The following is a 27,128-nucleotide window of genomic DNA, read 5'->3' on the forward strand; positions in this document are numbered from 1 at the left end:
ACCATTCCATCCCCAAATTTCCCACCAGCAACAAAATGCACATTCTTCACAAGCATGCATGAATCTTTCTTCAAGGTAGATCACATATTTGTTCACAAAACAAGTCTTAGAGCAAATTTAAGAAGACTGAAATCATACCAAGTGTCTTTTCTGACCACAATGGAATGAAATTAGATATCAATTGTAAAAATAAAACTGGAGATTTAAAACAATGTGAAAAGTAAATAACACACTCTTGAACGACCATTGTATCAAAGAGGAAAACAGAAATTAGAAATTCCTCAAGAAAAAAGAAAACATTGCATACCCCCAAATTATGGGATTTTGCAAAAGCAATACTAAGAAGGAAATTCATAGTGAAAGGCACCACTTAAAAAGAAGAAAAATACCAGAAAAACAATCCAGCTTTATACTTTAAGATGCTAAAAGAAGAAAAAACTAATCCCAAAGTTAGAAGGCATGCGATAACAAAGATCAGGGCACAAATAAAATAGAAAACACAAAAGCAATAGGAAAAATGAATGAAACCAAGAGTTTTTTTTTTTTTTTAAAGATAAGCAAAATCTGGGGCCTCCCCGGTGGTGCAGCGGTTGAGCACTGGGTTGCGAAGCTGCCCGCGGCCTCTGCGGCGCCGGTTCGATCCCCGGCTGCTCCCCGGCCACCAGAGGAGGGTCCCACATGGCGCGCAGACCTCTCCTGCCGCCCGCTGCTCCCCTCAGCAGTGTACTTCGTTCCTTCTGCCTGCTCTGCTCCCCGCTCTGGCTCTGGTGAATTCTCTCACTCTCCCGCGCTTCTGACTGTACCCAGTGCATGTATAAACAAAACAAACAAACAAATAAATAAATAAAACATGCTTCTATAAAAAAAAATTAAAAAAAAAGATAAGCAAAATCCAATGACTTAAGTACAGTAAGGGAATAAAAGGAAAGTTCAGAAATGAAAAAAAAAGACATTATAACTAATGCCACAGAAATAAAAATGATCACAAAAGACTATGAGCCAACCGTCTGTATAACCTAGAAGAAATGGATAAATTCCAAAAAACACACAACTTACCAAGACTGACTCATGACGAAATAGAAAGTCTGAGCAGGCCTATAACTAGTATGGCGAATGACTTAGTAATCAAGAACTTCCCAACAAAGAAAAGCCAGTGTGATGACATTTGTAGAGGTATGAACCAATACTCCTAAAACATATCTTGTTGTAAACTAAGAAAACCTCAATACACATAATAAAAAATCAAAGCAAAAACACCCAGACCAAGATGACTTCACTAAAGATTTCTATGAAAATTTAAAGGAGAATTAGTACAAATCCTCAGAATTTTAAAAAAACAGAAGAGAAATAAACACTCCCTAACTCATTCTACGAGATCAGTATCAACCTGAAACTAAAGTCAAAAAAAGACACTTCATAAAAAGAGCACCATACACACCAATGTTCCTCATGAATAGAGCTGCAAAAATCCTCCCTAATTACTAGCAAATCAACTCCAACAGCACATTTAAAGGACCATACAACTCAATCCAGGATTGTGCAAAGATCATTCACCATATGAAAATCAATGTGACATATCAAGGCAACAGAATAAAGGCTGAAAGTCATAATCATCTTAATATATGCAGATAATCATGTGAACAATTAAATACTTTTCATGTTAAAAATTCTTAATATGAAACATTAAACACTTTTCATGTTAAAAATTAAACATTAAACACTTTTCATGTTAAAAATTCTTCTAGCAATAGAAGGAAATTACCTCAACATAACTAAGGTCGTATATGAAAAGCTACAATTAACATCATTTTCATATACTTTGGTAATTTTCTAACTTCTCTCAACCTTCTTTGACTATAGTTTTTCAAGAGTGAGTTCAATTTCCACTTATTTGTGAATTTTCCCATTATACTTATGTCGATTTCTAGTTTCATCCTATTGTGCTCAGAGAAGATACTTGGTATGATTTTAGTCATCTTAAATTTGTTTAGACTTGTGACCTAGAAGAGAACAGAGGAGAAAGGCTTCATGATACTGATCTTGACAATATAGATATTACACCAAAAGCACAGGCTATAAAAATGAACAAGTAGTGCTACATCAAACTAAAAAGCTTCTGCACAGCAAGAGAAATAATCAACAGAGTAAAAGTGCCTCCTACTGAATGGGGGAAAATATTTGCTAACCATGTATCTGATAAGGGGTTAATTTTCAAAATATGCAAGGAACTCCTACAGCTTCATTGCAAATAATAATAAATTAATTAAATAATGAGCAAAGAACTTGAAAAGACATTTCTCCAAAGAAGATATATATAAATGGGCAATAGGTATATGAAAAATGCCCAACATTACTAACCTTTTGAGGAATGAAAATCAAAACTACAATGAAATAATATCTTCTACCTGTCAGTATGGCTATTATCCAAAAGCAAAATACATCCTGTTATTGGCAGTGCAAACAAGGGTAGCTGCCATGAAAAACAGTATAGAGGTTCCTCAAAAACTTAGAACTACAGGGCCTCCCCTTGTGGCGCAGCGGTTGAGCACTGGGCTGCGAAGTTGCCCACAGCCTCTGCAGTATGCCAGCCTCTGCAGTGCCAGTTCGAACCCTGGCCGCCGGCAACGGTCCCACATGGCCCACAGACCTCTCCTGCCGCGCCCGCTGCTCCCCTCAGCAGTGTATTTTGTCCATCTGCTTGTTCTGTTCCCCACTCTGGCTCTGGTGAATTCTCTCACCCTCTCATGCTTCTGACTGTTCCCAGTGCTTGTATAAATAAACAAATGAATCTTAAAAAAAAAAGACTTAGAACTGCCATAGGATCCAGCATTTCCTATTCTGGGTATTTAGCCAAAGGATATTAAGAACAACATCTGAAAGAGATATTATTTTCCCAAATTCATCACATAAACAGTAGGCAAGATGTGGAAACAAAGTAAATGTCAATCAATAACTGAGTAGGTAAATGAAGTGTACACACACACACACACACACACACTGTTCATCCCTTTAAGTAAGTTCTGCATTATGTGACAAAATGGATGGAACCTTAAGGATGCAGGGGTGAAAAATATTTCTTCAGCCCTCTTAGGCTCCCTGGCTGAATCTCAAAAGTGCTTTCGGTCCATCTGCTGTTCAGCTCCCCATTCTGTCTCTGGTGAATCCTCTTACCCTCCCTCACCTCTGGCCTGTACCCCAGCTATTGTATAAATAAAAAAGAAATCTTTAAAAAAAATAATTCCAAAGGGTGTATGTCAGAAAGAAAGGAAATTACCTCAGAAAGAAAGCACTAAAATACCAGAAGGAATGATGACAAAAGAAAATAGTACATATGTAGGTAAATCTAAACAGTAAATGTATAAAACGATTTCTCATTAGCATCAATAAATGGAAAGAAATGGACAGTAGCTTATGAATCAGGAGCAGAATGATGGAGTTAAAAGCACTGTGTGGTCCTAATGTCATTTGGAGGAAGGAATATAATTGATTAGCATTAAACTTTAGGTTGAATATACTTTTTCAATAAAACAAAGATAAGAAAAGAAATATATAACTTTTTTATATATTTGGGTGGAAATAACTTGGCTTGAATAAAAATGGTGAGTTGTAGAATAAGGACAGAACTTGTCCAGAAAAATGTAACAAGAAAAAAATAAGCAAATGCAAACCTTAAGAAAGATCAAATGAATAAAGTACATAGGTTAAAAAAGGAATAGGAAACTTTTAGTGTCTTGAATTTAAGAATGTAGAATAAAGAAAATTTGTCACACTGCACTTAAAAGCAAATTCTTGTATATGCTATACAAGAGATATTCCCAATACAAGGACAAGGAGAATGACATTAGAAGCATAGAAAAATAAAAATCACATCATACAAACCAAAAGAAAAAATTAATAGTACTTCATGGAGAAATCAATAAATCTAATATTTTATTATTGATAGATCAAGCAGATAAAAACTCTAACCCAGTAAGGAAATAGAAAAAAATGACGATTCATCAAATACTGTATCTATAACAGGTACCCTTTCTTGTTATTAACACTTAGACTTTTTTTTTTTAATGGACCTCATACTAAAGCATGACAGCAAAACTTTTTAAAATGTAGAGGCAGTGAAACATTGTATATCTCAATCACTTACCCGCTCTGTGTCCTTGGACAACTTCTAAACTTCTTTGTGTCCATTCCTATTTTCAAAACTGGGTAGTAATAATGCCTACTCCATAGGGTTGTTGCAAAAACTAAATGATACCAAAATCAGAAAAAAGTAATCATGAAAAATTTTTGCAAATATCTTTGGTGGACATTAATACAAAATCTATGCATCTAAGCAAGCTAATCCAGAACTATAAAGGGCAATGAATCATGGCCAAATATGTTTTATTCTAAGAATGCAACATTGGCTGAACATTTAAAAAGCAATCACTTTAGCAGTATAAAAGAAGAAAATAATATACTTATTAAATGCATAGAAAGGGTTTGACAAAAACAACCACCATTTAATGGTTACTTTTAGCAAACTACAGAAAAGATGAGAAATTCCTCAATCTAATCCTGACATTGTACTAAAAGTGAAAGACTGAACAATTGCCCCCTAGAAAAGGAAGAAAATACACACACTTCTTGTCATAAACATTATGCTAGAGAACTAGCAATTGCAATAGATAAGAAAAAAAGGTTTAAAAATTGGAAAGAAGTAAAATTGTCTGCATTTGTAGGTGACATGATTGTTTGGGTAGAAAATCTTAATAGTCTACAAAAAAAAAAAAACCTAAAGTTAATAAGGGAATTTAATAAACTTGCAGTATATAACTATATTTTATATTTTATATATTAGTAGAAAACAATTAGAAAATGAAATATAAAAACAATTCCATTTACAATAGTGCCAAAAAATTAAAATACTTAGGAATAGATTTAATAATAGAGGTTTTAAGAACTCTAAAATGAAAACTACGTGGCCTCTCTGGTGGTGCAGCTGGTTGAACGCAGAGCTGTAAAGCTGTCCACAGCCTCTGCAGTGCGGGTTCTATTCCTGGCCGGCCAGAAAGATACCCACATGGCACCACAGACCTCTCCTGTCTCACCCACTGCTCCCCTCAGAAGTATTTTCGGTCATCTGCCTGTTCTGTTGCCCGTTCTGTCTCTGGTGAATTCTCTTGTCATCCCGCGCCTCTGGCCTGTACCCCAGTTCTTGTATAAATAAATAAATATTTAAAAAATTAAAAAACAATGAAAACTATGTGGGGAAAGAAAAAGACAAAGGGATGTAAGAGATGGTAGTGGAGGAAAAGTAAAAACTTTTTATGATATTGGAACAAAAGATACGTGTGTGGGTATTGAAATGGTAATTTTGGTGTTAATGATATTTATTATTGCTGCTCATTGTCACATATCTGTTTCTGACTCCTGGAACAGCATCATTTATTTTCATAGAAGTTTTGATAACACTGGCTGGTATATAACACCATTTTCTGTTGTAGAGCTATAACCACAGGAAAATTAATGCTTAGGTTGGTGTTTTACTTAAAATATATTATAAAGGAAAAATAAATGATAAAAACTACTAAGAGAAATTTAAGATTTAAGTAAGTGACAGAGTACATCCTAGAAGATTTTATATTTTTAAGATGTCACTTCTTCAAATTGACTTATACATGCAATCCCTATTAAAATAGCAGGATTTTTAGTAGCAATTGGCAAGATGATTTTAAAGTATATATATATGGAAATGCAAGGAATTTAAAAGAACTGAAATAATTTTGAAAAAATAACAAAGCTAGAGGACTACACTGATTTCAAGACTTACTATAAAACTACAGTAATCACAGTGTTTAATTCTGGGGAAAAGATGGACATACAAATCAATACAGCAGAATAGAGAATCCAGAATTAGACCCCCACTTACATATTCAATTGTTTTATATAAAAATACCAAGGTATTAACCTACTGAAGAAATGAAAGTTTTTTCAACAAATGATGCTGAAATAATTGAGTAATTATACTGATTATAAAATTATACTGATTATAAAATCAGTAATTATACTGATTTTTGCCTCACACCACATATAGAAATCTACTTGATATTATAATAAATCTAAATGTAAAAGCTAAACTTATGAAATAAAACACGAGAATATCTTCATTCTCTTGGAGGTGGTAAAGATTTCCTAGATAGGAAACAAAAACATGAGCAAAAATTGATAAATGAGACTATCAATCTTAAAAGCTTGAATTTTCTAAGACAGATCATAAAAAGTCAAGCCACAGACTGGGAAAAAATATTTGCAGTACATATATCTCGCATATTATTTGTACCCAGGATGTATGAAGAACTCTTAAAAATTCAATAACAACAACGTTCAGTGGAAATTGACAAAATATTTAAACAGATGCTTCACAAAAGAAGATATGCATAGCCAAGATGCATAGAAAAAGATGATTAAGTTATCAGGAAAATGAAAATTGCAGCCATAATGAGGTACCATTAAATATTGACTACAAAGACTAAAATTTGAAAGACTTAAATAAACATGGAATAATGAAGGAATTGCAGTTGAATTTTAAAGGTACTTAGAATATAAAAATAAAAATACTGCCTATCAGAACTTGAATAAAACAGCTAAATTAGTAAGCAAGAATTTGGCCTAGCCCTCTTGTTCTTCCTAAGTGATCGCATCCACATTCATGGTGGCATCTTGTCACTTAAAAGTAGATGACATACATCACTGATCCTGACACATACTCTTTCTCTGAGCTCTGGCTTTCTATATTCTATACCTATTTGACATCTTGTCAGGAGCCCTCAGATTCAAAGCGTTCCAAACTTAGTTCATCCCTTTCCTTTCCTCCTCCATCCTTCCCCACCCCATACCTATCTCTCCAAAACCTGAACCCCATTTCAGTAAATGGCACTGCTATCCATTTATTTAAATAATTCAGAAACCTATCAGTCTTCTCCTTCATACTTTGGATTCACTCTCTTACCAAATACTGTCTATGTGACCTCCTAATATCACTTATTTACTTCTCCCCATCAATGGAGCCTAATTAACTACTATTATCTATTGCTTTGTCTATGGCAGTTAGCCTCATAATTACTGTCAGTGTCCTCTGGCTTCCACAAGTTCATTCTCCACACTATTGCCAAGTTATCCTATCCAAAAAATACATAATTTATTATGAAACACACACACACACAGAGAGAGACACACAAACTAGTTCCTGTATTGGATCTGGTTATTGTTAGAATAAAAACAAACTTTTTTACATGCTACATGGTATTTCATGGTTCTAGTCTCATCTTGGATTATGCTTCTCCTTATTTCTCACCACTCCAGCCTCTTAGTGTTCTATTAGTCCTTTTTTGCTTCCTATTTTCTTCTGCCCCAAAATCTTTCCATATTCTTTTCCCTCATCTTAAAATGGTTTTCTTTGCTGAATTAACTCTCAACTTCACAGCAACACTTCAGGGAAGCCTTCAACTATCCAACTAGATTAGAATCCAAAATTACAGACTCACAGGACATTAATGTCTCTTCTTTCATATCATTTGCATATTTGCAATTTTATATTAGTGTGGTTTTTTTTAATGTACTAGACTCTAAGTATTATAGGAATAGGGACTGAGTCTGTCCTTGCTGTATCCCTAACACCTAATTTAATACATGGCATGTATTAGATGTTCAGTATATAGTGAACAAATGAAGTTTCTTTTTTACCATATCCCAAATATCCTGGCTTAGGGAACCCCTGAATATATAATTTCACAACAGAACTCTCTCTACTTCTTTTCTGTCTCTTTTACACCTCCCCTCAAAAAGAGTGCTTGCTTTAAAAAACAGGCCCCAAACTCAAATGCATAGTGGGTCCTGGATGCTACCATTTGAGATTGATGGTAGTTGATAAACTAGAGAATTTATATGTAAAGAGGACAGCCATAAGATCACATTGCCAAATCATCTGATTTTTCCAACAAAAATAAAAATTTGGATATTTTTTATTAAAAAATCTACTTTTTAAATAATGACAGGGTGTTGAAGTGTTGTTAAAAATACTGCAAGCTGGGCCTTCCTGGTGGCACAGCAGGTTAAGCACGGCACTGTGAAGCTGTCCGTAGCCTCTGCAGCATGGGTTCAATTCCCAGCCAGCCAGGGAGATTTCCCACATGGCGCGGCAGACCTCTCCTGTCGTGCCCGCTGCTCCCCTCAGCAGTGCTTTCGGTCCGTCTGCTTGTTCTGCTCCCCACTCTGTCTCTGGTGAATCCTCTCACCTTCCTGCACCTCTGGCCTGTACCCCAGCTATTGTATAAGTAAAAATTAATCTTTTAAAAAAAAACTGCAGGCTAACACTGAATAAGCCAAACAAATGTTTTTGGGGTCAAACTTCAAACCATGGGCTACTAATTTTTATTTTGTCCTCCTCCCCATTCCACTTTTGTATTTTCTTCCTTAAAGGAGTAAAATAGCTAAGCACATTCTCTCATCTTTATAATTTTCATATAAAAAAGCTGAGTTATAACTTAATACCTATCAACATTAGTAAAATTAATTCTGAATAGTCATTTATACTTTAATTTATGGTGTTCTAAGTCTGACTAAATATAAAGAAAGTAATATATATTACATATCATAATTGTCTGCCTCCCTTTCCTATATTGTGTATTTCTTTAGGTTAGCTACTATTATACATTTATTTTGAAGGATATTTTGCATGTTCTTCAACACCTGACACTGTTATGTATGTGGCTAATGCTAAGTGATTTGGACGACAGATAAGATTTGTAGTAAAGATTTCAATGGAGCTCTGTCCATCTCAACAAATGAAAACAATCTTTAACTAAACTAAGTAGAACTTTTTATCCAATTTGTTCTAAATAAAGTCAAAACAAAAACATGGGTTTCTTTGTAATTGTTTAATTTTAATTTTGTTAAGGTATCTGTTTAAGGTAGTAAAATTTCATCAATTGCTATGAATTAGAAGTCTGAAAACCTGAGTTCTAATGCACATTCTATTCTTTTTGGTTAATCGATGCTTGCCAAATCACTTCTTTTCTGGATCAGTTGCTTAAATTGTAAAGTGCTTGATCTTAGTGGTATACAAGATACCTTTAAATCTAACAATCTGACACTAATAAAGCAATCAGGAATTTGAAGTTTTTTTAAAAAGTTTTCCCCCTAATTCTGAGATTTCATATAGTATTTGTGAATTCTATCTCTGAGATATGATAGCCAGTTTTTTAAAAGTTACACATAACATAAACAAAGTTTGACTTACTTAGGACATAAACATAAGTGTTTAAATATTTAGGATCATCTGCTTTCTAAGATGTCACTGATACTTCAAATCTGTGTGTTCTCACATTTTACAAAAATTCAATTATAGCTCACCCTTTTTTTATCATATTAATCACACTTTTTCAGCTCAGTCTAGGTATATTAATGCTTTAGTGATATTTTCTTAAACTCTTGCTCTTTCCTCAGCTACTGTGTAAGATTTTGTCCAGTTGTTTATCCCATCATTTGGGCTACCTTGAAGTGAATCAGCACACTCTAGGGAAGATAGAGATTTTTACTCATTATAGCCTCATTTTAGGTACTTTCATAGGAAAAGTTTTCATATTCTTTCTCTCACTTTGCAAGGGTTTCTGTGGAAGAGAAAGTTCAGCATGAGGGTTGAGGCTGTTGAGTACTAATTGTCATTTTTTAAAGATTATTCTGGAAAGGATTGGCCTTCTAAGAGCATTTAACAGAATTGACCACAATAACATAAATCAGGATAGATTATGTAGTTATGAATTTGGACATTGGGGGTGGAGTGATAGGGAAAGGGAATACAATTCCTTAAACACTTGCTAACTGATTTTAAACAAGAGACTTAATCAATTTCTCCATCTGAAAAAGGGAGGTGCCTATCTCTAGAATTCTGAAGATTAAATAAAATGCTAGTGAAGCATAGTAAGACTCAAATGTTATTATTGTAGAAAAAAGAGGAAAATTAGAGCATATCTAAATATTTCCTTTTGTCTAGCTTCTTTCTTACATGCAAACTTTTGGCAATAGAACAATCACTTTTTTCCAACCTATGTAATATATGTGATGCCATTATTTCCTTCCTATATAATTAAGATGTGTTGATAGATATGGTTTTCATTTTTCAAATGCTGAACTGAGGCCATGGCCTTGTCCTGAACCACAATAGAAAGTGGAAGCATTGACAGTCAGGTGTTTTGACTACACTACTGCTTTTTCTGTCATTTCATGGAGTTAGTAGGTTTTAAAGAGAATGTGAGAGACATCATGATCACCGATTACATACAGTTATTGTCTTTAAGAAATCAAGGTGATAGGGATATAAGCATTCCTTCTGTTGCTTTCTCCCCTAGGATGTTCTGTTATTCTGATACATATTGCCCTTTTTTTCTCTACCTCAGTCCGATTACTTTTCTCCAATGAATCTGGCTCTTTATCTTTACAAAAAGCAATTCTGCTATATTTCTAGTTCAAAAAGCATGGGAGATTTTATGAAGAATCAGTAATATGCAAAGGGGATTTGGTTTGGGAAAAACTTTGAAAAAATAGCACAACTTCAGCACAATTTCAATTTAAATCAGTATCCTAAAGAATCTAAATCTATAATGTAGGGACACTCAGTTTAGAAATAACTTAACATAAAATACATTCAGTTGTCTTTCTGTAGTAATCAGTTATGTTTCAAAATGATTTTCAATGATGAAAGCTGACTTTTTACTCAAAATTAATACATTGCTGAAAATTTTATGTATGTTTAAAAAATACCTCTAGTTAAATAAGGAGTATGGTAAATGTATCTTTTAGTCAACAAAACAAGAGAAAATGAAGATGTTAAAATGCTTCTAGGTTATTACATTTTAAAGAGATAATTTGGCTTCTGAATACATTTTTCTTGGGCAGTTAAAATTCTCTGAATCTTAAACTGATAACTCATTTGTATGACATAGATGATACTCTCATTAATAAAACGATATTTATCACCTTAAAACAAAGGAAGTTATTTTAACTATGTATTATCAAAGACCTAAATACATAAATACATCATCAACAACAAAAGAAACACAGGACTCACCCTAAATCTTGAATTATAAGTCAAGATACCGGGGTTTTAATTCTGTTCCATTTCCTGTGTATTCATGAACAATTCACTTAATCTCTAAAGCTCAGCTTTGTTATTGTAAAATCCTACTGAATTAAATCTTTAAGGTTTTCTTAGTCCCGAAGAAAACAGGGACATGCTGCCAGTTGTCCTCTCCCACTACAGTCTTACTGAGTGTACTTATTCTCCTAGCAATGCCAGATGACAGCACCTACAAAGATTCAGCACCTAGCAGAGAAGCTCACCTGAGTCGTGGTGTCCAGGACTTGTACTGGGGATGAGTCATTTAATGACTGACCTTAGTTCTTTAGCCTTCAGTCTCTTCAAAGAGTGGCTCAAAGCCTCATCATAAATCACATTGTTAGCATTTGGTATGGCCAAGGGACCCAGGTAAACAAAGACACCCTAATCAGGCAGAATATTCCAAGGACTTAGAAATTACCTTTCTAGATCCAAGCTAAGATCAAACCTTTCTTTGCAAAGTGCAGGGCTTAGACAGCTCAGGCCTGCTGAGTTATTCCTTTAGTTATTCCTGATTTATTCCTTATTTCTGGCAAGTACATCCTACATCATCTTCTTGAGAAAGAGCGCTTGTAAAGCCATTTTTTTTTTCATGTCTGAAATATCATTATTCAACTGCCATATTTGATTGGTAGTTTAGACAACTATATAATTCTAGGTTGGAGATAATTTTCCCTGAGGATTTTTTAAGGCATTGCTCTGCTTCCCGTGTTGTTATTGAAATTTGAAAGCCATTGTTGTTTCTTGATCCTTTATAGATGACTTGTTTTTTCCTTACTAAAAATTATTAGATTTTCTTCGAGTCCCAGTCTTCTGAAACTTACAATGATATCTCTTCATGTAAGAAATATCTTCAATTTAGTAACATGTATTCTTTAGTTTAGGGAAACCTATTGAATTTTCCATTGATTTTTTTTTTCTTTCCTCCTGTTTCTGTTCTCTTGCTGAAACTCCTAACATTCACATGTTGCACCTCTGAGAAAGATCCTTTCCTGATCTCTTCTGTCATATTTTGATTAGACTTTTTCCTCTACTTTTGGGAGTAGATTTACATAATTTTCATCACTTCTCTTGACTTTTCATTTCTGGTAGCAAACTTAGTTTTTTTATGAGCTCTTTTTTATTTTCTGAACTTTTTTTAATAACAGCATCTCTTTTTTTCATGAGTGTACTATATTATTTCTCTGAGACAATTATGGGGGTTTTGATTTTTTAAGTTCTTTGTATTATCTATTTTGTATTTGATCTCTCTCTTCTGTTGAAAACTTTTGAGCTATCTAGTTATTCTTGGCTGTTCATCATTAAAAGTGGAAAGTTTAAGAATGTGGGTAAGGCGTGTACACACCATAGGGTGACGTGACTCAATAATTTGTAAGGAACCCCTGATGCCTGTATATTTAGGTATTTCCTATTGGACTGGTCATGCTCATCAGGGGTAAAATATTCTAATCCTTCAGAAAATAAAGGTCTAATTTTAAGCATTTTGAGAACCCAGTCAAGCAAGATGATTGGGACAGGAGATAATGCCTGTTCTTGGTGTTCCTCATTATTTTTCCTGCTGGTAGTATGGTGCCAAACTCTCAGCTGTGCTTGCCATCTAACTCTTAGAACTTTCAATAGAGATTTTTTTTTTTTTGGCCCCTTAACAGATTTTAGCTACTCCTATTTAGCCATCCCCACCTCTCAGTTCCAGCACTTGTTTCAAATGGTTTCCTGCACTTTTGACAATTCCGAAATGTGTATTTGGTTCTCAGTTGTCTTCATTACTGGCTTAGGATTCATCTTTCTTGGATAGTCACACATTGTATTGGGGGTCCTGTAGAACACTCTAGGCCTCAATGATGCTGGAATGACTCAAAGCTGTTATAGTTGTGGTTACAGTTTATCATAGTGAGAAGAAACAGTAAAATCAGAAAAGAAAAACGACACATGGAGTCAACTACAGGTACATGGTGTCAAGTCAGGCACAAATTTCCAGAGTCCTCTCCCAGTGAAAGTCACACAGGATGTGCTTAATTCTTTTGATTCCTTAGATGATGTGCTTAATTCCTTAATTCCTTTGTGCGTAATTCCTTAATTCCATAAAATCAGTTTAAGCAATATGAAATAAAACTAAGCAAAGAAAAGAAACTTTAGGGGAAAAAATGCATTAGTATCCTAAGAGAAATACTCAAAGGTATTCTAATTTATGTATCTTAGAAGGAACAGACTACTGCAAAGAAAAAAAAGTTCTGAAATTGAAGTAGCATGGTTATCAGCATTGATAAGCTTGGGAATGGTGCACTACTCTGCACAAAAACTTAAATGGTTGAAATGGAAACTGAGCAACTGCTTCTGTGAAAGTAGTCCATGTAGTTGGATATATATGCCTGTTGATTGATCATGAAGAGATTTATGTTCATCAGAATTCATTTTTGCTTGAATTCTAAATTTTATATACCTGAGTTCTCTAATGAAGTTTCTATTTTCAGTCAACAAAAGTGGGAAAAACTTGACAAAAAACAAGTCTATAGAAAAGCAGCCATTCCATAAATATTTTAGTACTGCCATCTCTAAGCATCATACATCTACATGCCATGGAGGACAATAAATGAAATACAGTTCCAGTGTAACTCTTCCTCGAGTCTTGAGATACCTGTATTGAACTTACATTAGCTAACATTCACAAATGAAATATAATTGTCATCCTCTCAACTTCTGCTCATTTGAGGTTCTAAATAAGGAGACAAAATATGGAAGTCTGCCTTTTAAAATGAAAAAAATCAGTTTAGATTAATTATAAATAGGTTAAATATTATTAAATAAAGTATGCCAATAATAATATCTAATCTTCATTAATTCACAAGTTCTGAATTAGTATTTTCTACATTAGGAATTCTGGTTTACGTGTTGGATAAAGGTAGGGTATATCATGAAAAACCTTTGATATGCATCAACCCATATAATTCTTCACACTTTTATAGTGAATAATATCCTTTTATAAATGACCCATTTTGTTCTTGTTTTAAAAAGACCTGGAAAGATATGGTCCACTTGATACCAATCACATCAGCAAGTAATTTAGATGTTTGCTATTTGCCATTCTAAACTTCAAAAATTCTATGTAAAGCATGTTTATTATGTTTGATGAACTATATATATATTTTTTTTCCTTATGGGTAAATAACATTGTTTTATTACACTGTATAGATTTAGGGGAATAGATTCACACCTCCTCGGATATATGTTACTACACCATTCCCACCCTCAAAGCACCCAGAGTCCTTTACCCTGAACCATTGGGCCACCTCCCCACTTTATTCCCAAGCCAAACTTCTTTCCCTTCTAACAGCCTCAATTCTTCAGTCATATTTTTAAAGTTTGTTTTGGTTTAGTTTTGACACATGAACTATGTAATTCTTGACATTTTTGACATTGCTAGTTTTTTTTACTCAGAATCATGGTGTTAGCCATATTCTGTAAAATATAATCTGCTAATATCAGATTATCATTTTTAACTTTATAATCTAAATGTGGTTAAAGTACCTGATTATATTTATATGATGTATTATTTAACATATTCTGTAAATTTGGGATAACCGAACTTTAATTCTTTCCTATTCAGCTCAACTCCCTCTCCCACCTATTATTAATATCATCCCATGACCTATAACCTTATGAATTACCCCTCCTACCCTGTCCCCATTCTCTTCTTCATTTAAGTCTTTCAAATGCCTTCATTGAAATCTCGCTTTTTCCAAATGGTACTTCATGCCTTATGAACCACCATTTCAATTTGTGGGAAGGACAATTAGCCAATTTTATGTTTCCCGATACTACTTACTAATGTTATATTATCATCATCTTTTTGAAAACTGTGCCATCTGATTAGGTCATCATTGGCTACAACAATAACTTCCACTTTCCAGAATGAATCAGCATATTTTTTCTCTGGTCTGCTGTCTTGTTATATAGATCTTGGTCAAAGCCCATATTGAGAACCCATTCAATATATCTCAGTCAGTGGTTTCTCAGAGCTCAGTAACCCTCCATTTCTATTTGAGCAGCCTAACAGTATGGCTATATCTTGGATCATCTCTTAAAAATGGAGCAATTCTTTCTGACCAATGTCTTCTCTTTTTTCTTCTGTATCTTGAATTCACCCTTTTGTTTTTCACCCTTATCCTACCTTTACCTCTGTTTTCCCCACTCTGTTAGCTTTCTTCTGATGTCACTTGCACTTAGAACTTGTGGTCAGTCTAGTCTAGTATTCCTTATCCCTTGAGTTTTTGCTACGCCTATATGGTTCACCCACCTACCTTTTTCTTTCTCAACAATAGTTACATGTTTTTCAGTTCTAAATTATTAAATGAAAAGTACAGCCTAGTTATTTGAACTTTTTATACTGGCATCCATTTTTCTGTTAGATTGTTTTAATTTTAAAAATAAAAGGGACACACAGACCTTATCTTTACTCTGAAATGAAGCAAAACTTTACCAAGGAGAGAGGAGACTTTACTCCCCTGTGATGTTCCCAGAGAGGGAGATGTTCTCAATCTTTAATATAGTAGTCAAGAAACAGATCTCTCTGTTTTAAGGTAGATACCATCTCTCGTTTTCAAGGATGTTTTCTCTGCAATTCCCTCTGCTCCAAAGACTTGAAACATGCAGTATTCAAAGAGTGTTGTTCCCAACACAGATTTTCACACTGTTTCTTATCTTCAAGAATATTTTTTACTCACTACCTTTGTTTCTTGCATTCTAATAGGTTCTTACAGTTCTGTTTTATTGTTGTACTAAAAACTATACGGTGCAAAGTACCAATAACATACTAGTAATCCAATCAATGTTTCCTAATCATTCTTTACTTTTGCAGAATTTATCAAGGACTGTAATTTACTTTTACTCCTGAACTTCTCCACTGTGTATATGTGTAATCTGAATCTTTTTTGTCTATTCCCTGGCCCCTCTCTTTTTTCCTCACTCTTTGTACTTCTCCATTCTGACTATTAAACATGGATGTATTATATTTATGTTGTTTTGGTCATTGACTTCTTTTTTTTTATTTCTTTTTTTTAATAAGATTTATTTATTTATTTATACAAGCACTGGGTACAGCCAGAAGCACGGGAGGGTGAGAGAATTCACCAGAGCCAGAGGGGAAAGCAGAGCAGGCAGACTGACGAAACACACTGCTGAGGGGAGCAGCGGGCGCCGCAGGAGAGGTCTGCGCACCATGTGGGACCCTCGCCCGGTGGCCGGGGATCAAACTGGTGCTGCAGAGGCTGCGGACAGCTTCGCAACCCAGCGCTCAACCACTGCGCCATCAGGGAGGCCCTGGTCATTGACTTCTTAATCTACATTTGTTCAAATGTCTTCTACTTTGAGTTTCAGCTGTCACCTCTGTTGGTGATTATAATTTCCTTCTTATATCCCAAAACTCACCTGCCTTCTCAATAGTTCTACTTATATGTAATAAATCTTAAGACTCAGAGTCAGTTCCACAACTGATTCTCATTTAAATGTTTTATATAGTATTAAAATGTTTATCAGTGTGGCACTCATTCTGTCAGTTCTTTAAATTCAAAATCTGGGAATGTGGTTAAGTGGCATCACTCAAATTCAAAAATCTTTTACTTGGAATTTATTATATATTATATTATATCTATCTAATCTATTATATTATTATATAATATATATCTAATCCATTATATAATATATCTAATCTATTATATTATTATATATATCTAATAATATAATATATTATATTATATATATCTAATCCATTTTCTACACTGTCATTGAAGAAATCACTCAGACATAAAATCACAAAGTGTGTGGGAGTTAAAGCCTAATGTTTTAGCACTTTTCTATAAGGCCTCCATGATTAGAAAGCTGCTTACCCCTCCAGTTTTAATTTGTGCTATATTTCTCACACTCACCCACACACAAACATACACCTAGTGCTTTGACATGTGTTCACTGATCATTTATTCAAATATTTTCTGAAAATGCTTGAGTAAACTGGGCATTGTGTCAAGACTGGGGCTATAAATACATAAGTAAGTTATGGTCTCTCTTAAGAGGGAAATAAATATGTAAATAAATGCGTAGAGTACAATTAGTAATACAAGGATATAGGATACCTAAGTTACTTAAGATAACAATGTAAAGGAATGTGCACTCAAATAAAGTCTTGAATGTTGAGATTAAAGAGTTGTAAGTAATTTAGAGTAACAAGATCATTGGATTAGGAATAAAAGGATATAATGATGGGAATGTGGAGCTAGATAATAAAAATCTTTTATATATCAAAGGAGTGTGCCCTTTACCTAGATAGTTTATCAGACTTACTTTATAAAAAGAAATTGCTCCATCATAATTTTTTCAGACAAGAATTATTGATAGTTGATAAAACTAGTGAGTGAAAGAACAGTAAGATATTTACATATTCTCTTAACTCTCCAATGATAACTGTTACAACAGGAAAAAATAGGAAGTTAGTGATGAAATCTGGCAAATACTTCCTTAACAACTGATCACTGTAAACATCGCGGTAATGGGACAAATTAATCTCAAGACTGTGAAGAAAGGAAGTTTATTAAGTATGACCTATCCTTTGTGTTCATTTTCTTTGTGCTCATTTTTCAGCCCCTTTGTTCCTTTTTGCTATTTCATTCCATCTGAGGGGAAAACAGTATTTGTAAAACAGTGAAGTATATTCATATTTAAGTAAGCTCCATTTTAGGATAAAACAAGGATAATATAATGAACTGTATTATAGATGAAAAGCCATCTAGCATAATGTCAGGCTCTTAATAAAAGTTCAAATAAGTGCCCTGGTGGCGCAGCGGTTAAGCGCTGGGCTGCGAGGCTGCCTGCAGCCTCTGCAGTGCTGGTTCGTTCCTCGGCTGCCAGCGAGGGTCCCACAAAAAAAAAAAAAAAAAAAAAAAGTTCAAATAAGTGTTTTAACTGAACTCTGGTTAAATAAAGTCAGAAACTTAAGTTTAAGACTTTGACAAGGTTTTTGATTTATTGTTTTAAACCTTTGGAAGTTTACCTATTTTTTCTTGTTGGTAGTTAACATTTGTACTTCACTTGCTATCTATTATTATTTATAATTTTATCACTTTATAATACAAATTCAAAACAAACTTAAGAATATTATATTACATGTTTTCAAAACTTTCTTTTTATGTTCTATTTATAGGTTATATGTAAAGTCAGATGTGCCACTGAACTAGACAAACACAGGTAAGTTTCATGAGTAGCAAGATATAAAATTTTTTCACAGCAGACTTCGGAAGGTAGAGTGCTTATTGGTTGAGGGTGCCTTAGCAATTTTATAGAAAATTAAATAGATTAGTAAAAAAGAAGGTGAATTACCCCATAGTTCTCCCACTTCAGCCAGTTTGCTACCTAGTGCCTTTCTATGAAGCTTTGCCACTGGCCAACTTCAGATGTGAGATGTCACTTCATGGAGTCCACAAATATTAAAGTTAGATGATGCTCTTTGGAGGCAGAATGTATAGTACAGTTTGATGAAATAAGTAATGTCTCAGAACTGATTAGCCTCAGAAATGAGAGTGCTAGGCTGGGAAATCAGGAGATGAGTTTCAGACAATTCTCATTAACTTCCCAACAACTCATTTAACCTCTCTCTGCTTTGATTTGCTAATCTACTATAATCCCCTGGATATTGGGTAATTTCAAGGTCCATTTTGGGTTTTAAACCATGTAATTATTTTTATTATTTAATCTGAGAGAATATTAAGGTCTAATCTCTTCAAGCTAAAATCATCGTGCTTTGGTATATACACTTTAAAAAGGTTGCTTACATTTCTTTACATATACAAATTATTTACCATATACAAATTATTTTCAAAGGTAAACAACATTTTATGATTTCCACCTTTGTAAGTGACCCTATAGAAAATATTAAGATGCTAATTTTTGAATTATACTATTTTGGGGTATAACACATTTGAACTGGGATGATTTTCATATAGATAGCTGTTATAGCAGCTTAATACAGATAGCCACACCCTCTCTGAAGAGTTTTTATGACATAGTCTAATTTTCTTTAGGGGGGAAGAATTGAGCATTTCATTTTCAGAGTTGTTCTGTATGCATAGTAAACATGCAACTTTATAAGAGGAAATATTGATGAGTATTTGAAACTCTACAGTTTTGTCCCTATGTTCTTTATATATCAAAGCAATGTTTGCTATCAAAAGTCAGAAGATAACAAGATTGAACAATATTTATATACATTTCCCAAAATTAATATTAGTGATCAATTTTAAGTTAGATACAGTATAAAACTTTCCATGCAAATTACAAAAGCCTGTTAATACTTAGCAAGGAAAAGTCAATGAAAATATACTTAGTACTTGCAAAAATGAAAAAAGTCAGTATTACTTGAAATTGTGTTAAAATCATCCTCTATTATTTTTTCTGGTAGAGGCAACTGAATTTAGGCCCACATGAGATTATATTTAAATAAATACTTTAAAATCTAATACTGTGTTTAAATGGTTTAGGTGCTAATTTTATAACAGTGAAGATTCCCAAGTAATTCTGAGTGATTATTAAATTTGTGTTTAATGAAATTGGGGACATTTTAAAATGAAGTAATTACCATACCTAAAGTAACACACTAATTCTGAATTTAATTTCTCATTAGTTTTATAAATGTCTAATAAACTCATTTTTATTCTTTCAGAATTCTACTGCATTTGGGCTTTATATTGGCAAGCCTTCTCTTTTTAGTAGTGAATTTGACTTGTGCAATGCTAGTCCATGGAGATGTCCCAGAAAATCAGTTGAAATGGACTGTGTTTGTTCGTGCATTAATTAATGATAGCCTATTTATTCTTTGTGCCATTTCTTTAGTTAGTTACATATGCAAAATAACAAAAATGTCATCAGCAAATGTCTACCTCGAGTCAAAGGTAAGTATATTTCTTAAATTTATATTTCTTAAACTTAAATTCTAACTTCAGATCTTCAACATATGAACTGTATTTTAATGGAAAGTTTTTTTAAAGTATTTTTAATATTAGGTAAATTTTTGAGCATAAAAGAATGATCACTAGCAATTAAAAGGTATTCAACATTTAGCCCTCATTAAATAATGATTTATTTTAAAAAAGCTTATACTAAGCATGTATTTTCTATGATATATATATATATCTCCTTTGCATTAGATGCTATTAAATAAAATAAGCCAGAATTTATATGCATATATCAAAGATAATCTAATGAATAAAGCCACACTAACAATTTAAGATTTTGCCCAGTAAGGGCAGTGGTACCATATTATACCTACATATATACATTTGAGTTAGTAATATTGAGGTCATATTGATAAAATGGCATTTATTTGTATAAAGGTTTAGAAAAGTTTACTTCATGCTATAATATAAAGTCCCTGTGATATTTGAAACAGTTAGTCATGTAACTAAATTTATAAATGCCTTGCTTCTCTGTTATACTTTGGATGAGCAAACAGAAGCCAACTGCTAACTCATTAACAAGGAACATGGAAGTTTCTGGTTTTGTTGATTGACACTATGATTGAGCAGTGAATATGTTATCACAGCACATGTGTGGCATTGGATGTGGGGGTATAGGTGTGTTGATTTTGTTGATTGACACTGTGATTGAGCAGTGAATATGTTATCACAGCACATGTGTGGCATTGGATGTGGGGGTATAGGTGTGTGGATGTTGGGATGTAGGTTTATAGATAAACATACAATATACATATTGTTATCCTTAATATAATCCTAGTAAAGAACTATAATAAATGTATAATAATTCATCCTTAAAATTTGGTGATTTTAATTTTACTTTTTAAACCTAAAATAATTTCAGTCAACTTCTATTATAAAAAGTTAGTTCCTCAAATGTAAGTATTTTAGCTAACTCTGTCTTCAGTTTATGTGTTAAAAATGATACTGTAACTGTTGTAGTACATAATCTTCTGGTGGAACAACAGCATCTTCACTTAGTGTCATAACATCACCGTAGAATTATACCTCTTGCTTGTTTAGTGATAAAGTATAAAGATGGGGTTGAATTTAAAGCTAATCTTTTCAGGATATCTAGAAATTTTCTAAATTTGGTTTTACCCTCTCTGAAATAAATAATTCTCTGACTATAATAAAGTTGCCAATCTGGTCAGTAAAGTTCATCTGATAATACCTCCAGAATTATTTCAAACATCTTCCCCTAACTATCATATGAAAAGTTTTCACTTTATTATTATTATTATTATTTTAAAAAGTCTTAAATTTAAAAGCTGCATGGATTCAGAATTCTCCAGGAACACTACAGAGAGACATGTTCAAATACATACCTATAAAGGTAAATAAAATAGAATGTGAGATAGTAGATTTTTTGTAACCTATAGTACTGTTTTGTAGTTTTTGACCTTCCTAATTGGGTATAAACTTATTTATTTAAAGTATATAATCTTCCTTCCTTGTAAAATCATTAGGCTTATTTTTGGGTGTTTTGGTTTTTTTTTTTTTTTAAACTTCTGTAACAATGTACAGTAATGGTTATTTCTTCTATTCAATCAACATTTGTCTTTTGAGCATCTACCCCCTACACTTTCAAACTGATCTGGTTTTTCACTATTCCTAACAGTATTTTGTTTTGTTTTGTTTTGTTTTAATTAATAAATTTTATTTTTATATTCCCCATACAATTGCAATTCCCCCATTCTGACCCCAATCCCTCCCCTCCCGCCCCCGCCCCCCTAAAAGTGTCTCTGGTTCATAGTTTTTTGTTGATTTTGATTTTCACTTTCTTATAGTTATTCATTTTCCTGGTCCCTTATTTAAGTTTTCTAGATTCCTGCTATGAGTGAGACCATCCGGTATTTTTCTTTTTCTTTTTGGCTTATTTCACTGAGCATGATCCCTTCCAGCGCCATCCATGTTGCTGCAAATTGCAGCTCTGACTTTCGTGTTCTGGGTTTTTTGTTTGTTTGTTTTTTCCTTTTGATTTCTCCCTCCTCTGTATATTCTGTGATAATGCTATCCTCCTTAATTTGTCTCTCAACTAAATCTTAACCTACCCTATTTCTAACTGACACACAGCATCCTGGCCATCTCTATATCCTTAGGCTATTTTATCTTTCAGGACTGCCTTCCTCCATCCCAGTGCTCCTTGTACCTGTTTGTCCTTATCTTACTAAGTTTAAAGACATAATTGCTATTCCCTTTTTTGTGAATATAATTTGATCTCTCCTTTTCCATCTCCAAAATGAAATTCAGAAATAACTATCTGAATTCTCTTAAAATTATATTTGTCCTTTCAAGACACTTCTCAGTATGTAGGATTTGTGTGCGCATGCACCTTGTTCAGTTTTTCTAACTAAGCTCTTAGCGCTTAGAAGGAAGGATCTACTATTGTTTATATCTCACTTGGTGTCTCATACTATGAGGCTCAATTAATTTTATTTGGGTGATGACCTTCAGATTTTTATTTCTGTCCAGTTTGGCCCTCACTGCCTTTTGCATATTTTTACTAGGCTAAATACACCTCATTCTCTTCCTACCAACAGCATATATCTCTACGTATCACTCTAATTTTGTCATTGTCATCTTTCTTCATTTTCAGACAAATTTAGAATATTATGACTGTTTCTTCATTCCTTGTTTCCCAATTCTAACTCTTGTCAACTATTTCATTTAAAATTTTTCTTCCATCAATTTTTCTCTGAGCAACTTAACAGGAAAATGCACATAGCTACTGTGTCTACTATGCTGGAGGCACTGTGCTAATTGCTATTCACATTACCTCATAACAATTCTATGAGGTGATCTTAATCCTATTTTGCAAACTAAATCCAAAAACGTGGGGATGTTGAGGAGCTTAAGAGGCAGGGGCAGTGTGGCTTTTTTAAGATTCTGTATGAACTGGATTACCTAGGTTTCTGACCTTACCTCCTATTTATTGCTCTTCACTTTTCTGTTCTAGCTACATGATGCCCCTTCTGACCCCACCCAGTTCGTCATCACAAAACATATACCATGTTCCTTCCAGCCTTATAGCTTTTGTGCGCCTAAGTTGTTATAGATATGCTTGTGATGGCTTCTTTGCATTCAGACATCACTTTCTTAAAACAGCTTTTCCTAACCATCCCACTAAGGTTTTCTGCCCATTCTGATTACTATAAATATCACCTTCTTTTGTTATCTTTCTTTTCATTTATGAATAGCCAAAATTATTTGTTAATCTGTATGCATATTTATATTCTGCTTCTCCCTCCTAAAGTGTAAACTCTGAAAGCAGTTCCCTTGTCTGTCTTGTTCATTTTTCTATCCTTTTTGTCTAAAATAATGCCTGGTATGTAGTGGGTAATCAATAATTATTTGCTTAATAAATACATTCCATGATTGCATAGCCTTTGCCATATCAGCTTTGCCCTAGTAACCAAATGAGCTTTCACAACTGGGTGGTTGTGTCAAGAGCAAATTGAATGAATAAACATGCCCAAAGTCACATAGTTAAATTCAGTTACTGACCACACACAGCCTTTGCCAGTACCACTATTCTTCATAACCATGCATTGATTTTGTTTACAACACCCTATATTTACTTATAATCTTTTAAATAGACATTTTAAAATCATTATAATTTACATATATAATTTTATTTGTATGCTTATTAATGACATAATTCCACAAACATTCTTGCCAGAATTTGTCATATAACTCTCCAAAAGAATGTTGCTATCATTATTGTATAAGTGTTCTTCATTTTCTCTTTTCCAATAGTATTTTAGTTCAATTTTTATTTATTTTGGTTATTTTCATTCTTGATGCCTTAGAAGTTTTAAAATAAATTTATTTCATTGATATGCATATATATATATCCATGTAGAAACTTACATCTGCCTGTGTAAACTATTTCTCAAGGACTTATAGAGCAGACTCTGGGAATTTTTTCTTTTTATACTTGGCATATATGTGTTTTGTTTAAATTAAAATATGTTAGCTTTGGCTCCCCTCCCCCGCCCACAGAGGCGGCAATCTCCGACCAGCAGAGAGGCAGGAAACAACAAACCAAAACGGCCACCAAAAACAAAGGACATAGCAAGCGGGACTGTGAGTGGAAAGGAACTATTGCAGCCACCACACCCCTTGAACGGGAGCTGAGGCGAACCCTGCAGGATTCGCCTCAGCGGTGAGCGAATGGCTCCAGGCGCCATTAGAGAAGAACAAAGACCCCGGGAGACGCGCACACAGCCCAGGCTGCCGATGACTCCTGGAGGAACCAGAGGGGAGAAGAGAAGCCCACCCAAGATGCCGGCCAGTCCCAACAACACAGTGTCCCAACGCATACGGCAAATTAGAAAACAGACAGTAGGGAGGAGAAGAACCACACGCAACCTAGCAACTCTCCAGAGAAAAAGCACACCACAAAAAGAAAACCAGCCCCCAGATTGCAACGACAGTAACTTGGAAGAACTTCTGAGCCTTCCAGAAAGAGAATTTAAAATTGCCGTGATTAAAAAACTGACAGAAGTCATAAAGGAAAACAATGATAAGGGAAAAATAATCAACGATCAGAAGAATGAAATTGAGTCCCTAAAGAGGGAAGTAAAAGCAATGCAGGAGATCAAAGAATTAGTGGAAGAACTAAAGAATTCTGGGAAAAGCAATGAAAGCAGAATTGATGAAATGGAAGAACGAATAAGTGCTCTTGAAGACACAGAAATAAAAAGAACCAAAACAGAAAAGGAAAGAGAAGTACGAAGGAAAAAGAATGAAGAAAGACTTCGGGAACTATCTGACTCCATGAGGAAAGGAAATATAAGAGTTATAGGAATACCAGAAGGAGAGGAGAGAGAAGTAGGAACAGAGAAAATATTCAAAGAGATAATTGAAGAGAACTTCCCAAATGTGAAGAAGGAGCTGAAAATTGATATACAAGAAGCAAGAAGAACACCAAACTTCCACGACGAAAGAAAAAATACAGCAAGACACATAATAGCAAAGCTCCCAAGAATCCAGGACAAGGAAAAAATAATGAAGCTGGCAAGAGGGAAGAAACAGATAACATTCAAAGGAAAGCCAATCAGGCTGACATCAGACTTCTCCGAAGAAACACTACGGGCAAGGAGAGAGTGGAGGGACATAGTTAACAGACTCCAAGAAAACAGATGCCAACCAAGAATACTCTATCCCGCAAAGCTCTCCTTCCTCTTTGAAGAAAGAATATGGACCTTCCCAGACAAACAGAAACTCCGGAATTTCATTGCAACTAAACCCCCACTCCAAAAAATACTACAAGGAGTCCTAAAGCCAGAACCTCAGAGGGACGAATAACAATGAAAGAAGGCCAAAAAAAAAAAAAAAGTTATTAAAAGAATAAATAAATAAAATCAAAGGAAAGACAAACACAATGGCAAATACAGATGTTAACATATCAATATTAACTCTAAATGTAAATGGACTAAACTCTTCAATAAAAAGACACAGAGTTGCAGCCTGGATTAAGAAACAAAACCCAACCTTTTGCTGTCTCCAGGAAACACATTTAGCTACAAAAGATAAAAATAGGCTCAAAGTTAAAGGATGGAAAACAATCCTACAAGCAAATGGACCAATAAAGAAAGCAGGAACAGCTATACTTATATCAGATAAAACAGATTTCAAACTCAAAAAGATAAAAAGAGACCCCAATGGTCACTACATTATGATCAAGGGGACAATTCTTCAAGAAGAAATAACACTCATTAACATATACTCACCAAACGAAGGAGCACAAAATATATCAGACAACTGTTGTCCTCTCTGAAAACAGACATCAGAGAAAACACATACGTAGTGGGAGACTTCAACACACCACTATCAACAATGGATAGATCAACAAGACAAAAAGTAAGTAAAGAAACCAAAGCTCTAAATAAGGTCCTAGAGCAGTTGGGCTTAACAGACATCTATAGAACACTAAACCCCAAAAAAAATGGAGTGCACATTTTTCTCAAGCGCACACGGATCATTCTCCAGGATCGATCACATACTGGGGCACAAGACAAACATCAACAGATACACAAAGATTGAAATCATATCAACCATCTTTTCTGACCATGAAGGCATCAAACTAGAAATAAACCATAAAAAGAAGGCAAGGAACTTTCCTACCTCATGGAGATTAAAAACCACACTACTGGAAGACCACTGGACTAATGAGGAGATCAAAGAAGAAATTAAAAAAATTTTTGAATTGAACGACAAGGAGGACACCAATATCCTAAATGTATGGGATGCAGCAAAAGCAGTAATAAGAGGAAAATATATAGCAATAGAAGCTCACATCAAGAAACAAGAAAGAACTCAAAGAAACAACCTAATCTCGAAGCTCAAAGATCTAGAAAAAGAACAACAAAAAAAACCCCAAAACCAGTAGAAGAAAAGAAATAATAAAAACCAAAGCAGAAATAAATGAAATTGAAACTAAAAAAACAATCCAAAAGATCAATGAAACCAAGAGCTGGTTCTTTGAAAAAATCAATAAAATAGACAAACCCCTAGCCAGGCTCACAAAGGAAAAAAGGGAGAAAGCACAAATAAACAGGATCATCAATGAAAGAGGAGAAATCACAACGGACACAGCAGAAATCAAAAGAATAATCAGTAACTACTATGAACAGTTATATGGAAACAAGTTTAACAATCTAGAGGAGATGGACAAATTCCTACAACTCTACAATCACCCAGAGCTAGATAAAGAAGAAATAGAACACCTAAACAGACCAATTACAATTAGCGAAATTGAAATGGTAATCAAAAACCTCCCCAAAAACAAAAGCCCAGGACCTGATGGATTTACAAATGAATTCTACCAAACATTCAGAGACGAATTAGTGCCTATCCTTCACAAACTCTTCCAAAAAATTGAGAAGGAAGGGACAATACCAAACACGTTCTATGAAGCCAACATTACACTAATACCAAAACCGAACAAGGACAAC

General features: G+C 34.0%; 1 protein-coding gene across 1 annotated transcript in view; it reads left to right on the top strand.

Moving 5' to 3' along the window:
- The window catches only part of GPR137C (G protein-coupled receptor 137C), a gene marked incomplete at both ends in the record, with an annotated part of 61,229 nt that overhangs the window by 9,901 nt on the left and 24,200 nt on the right, over nucleotides 1–27,128 (top strand). The window contains 2 exons of the mRNA XM_084240949.1: nucleotides 18,342–18,385; nucleotides 19,857–20,085. Coding sequence (XP_084097075.1) covers nucleotides 18,342–18,385; nucleotides 19,857–20,085 — 273 coding nt within the window. The remainder of the gene's footprint in view (nucleotides 1–18,341; nucleotides 18,386–19,856; nucleotides 20,086–27,128) is intronic.

The sequence above is a fragment of the Talpa europaea genome (genome assembly GCF_964194135.1).
Source record: "Talpa europaea genome assembly, chromosome: 8".
Lineage (NCBI taxonomy): Eukaryota > Metazoa > Chordata > Mammalia > Eulipotyphla > Talpidae > Talpa > Talpa europaea.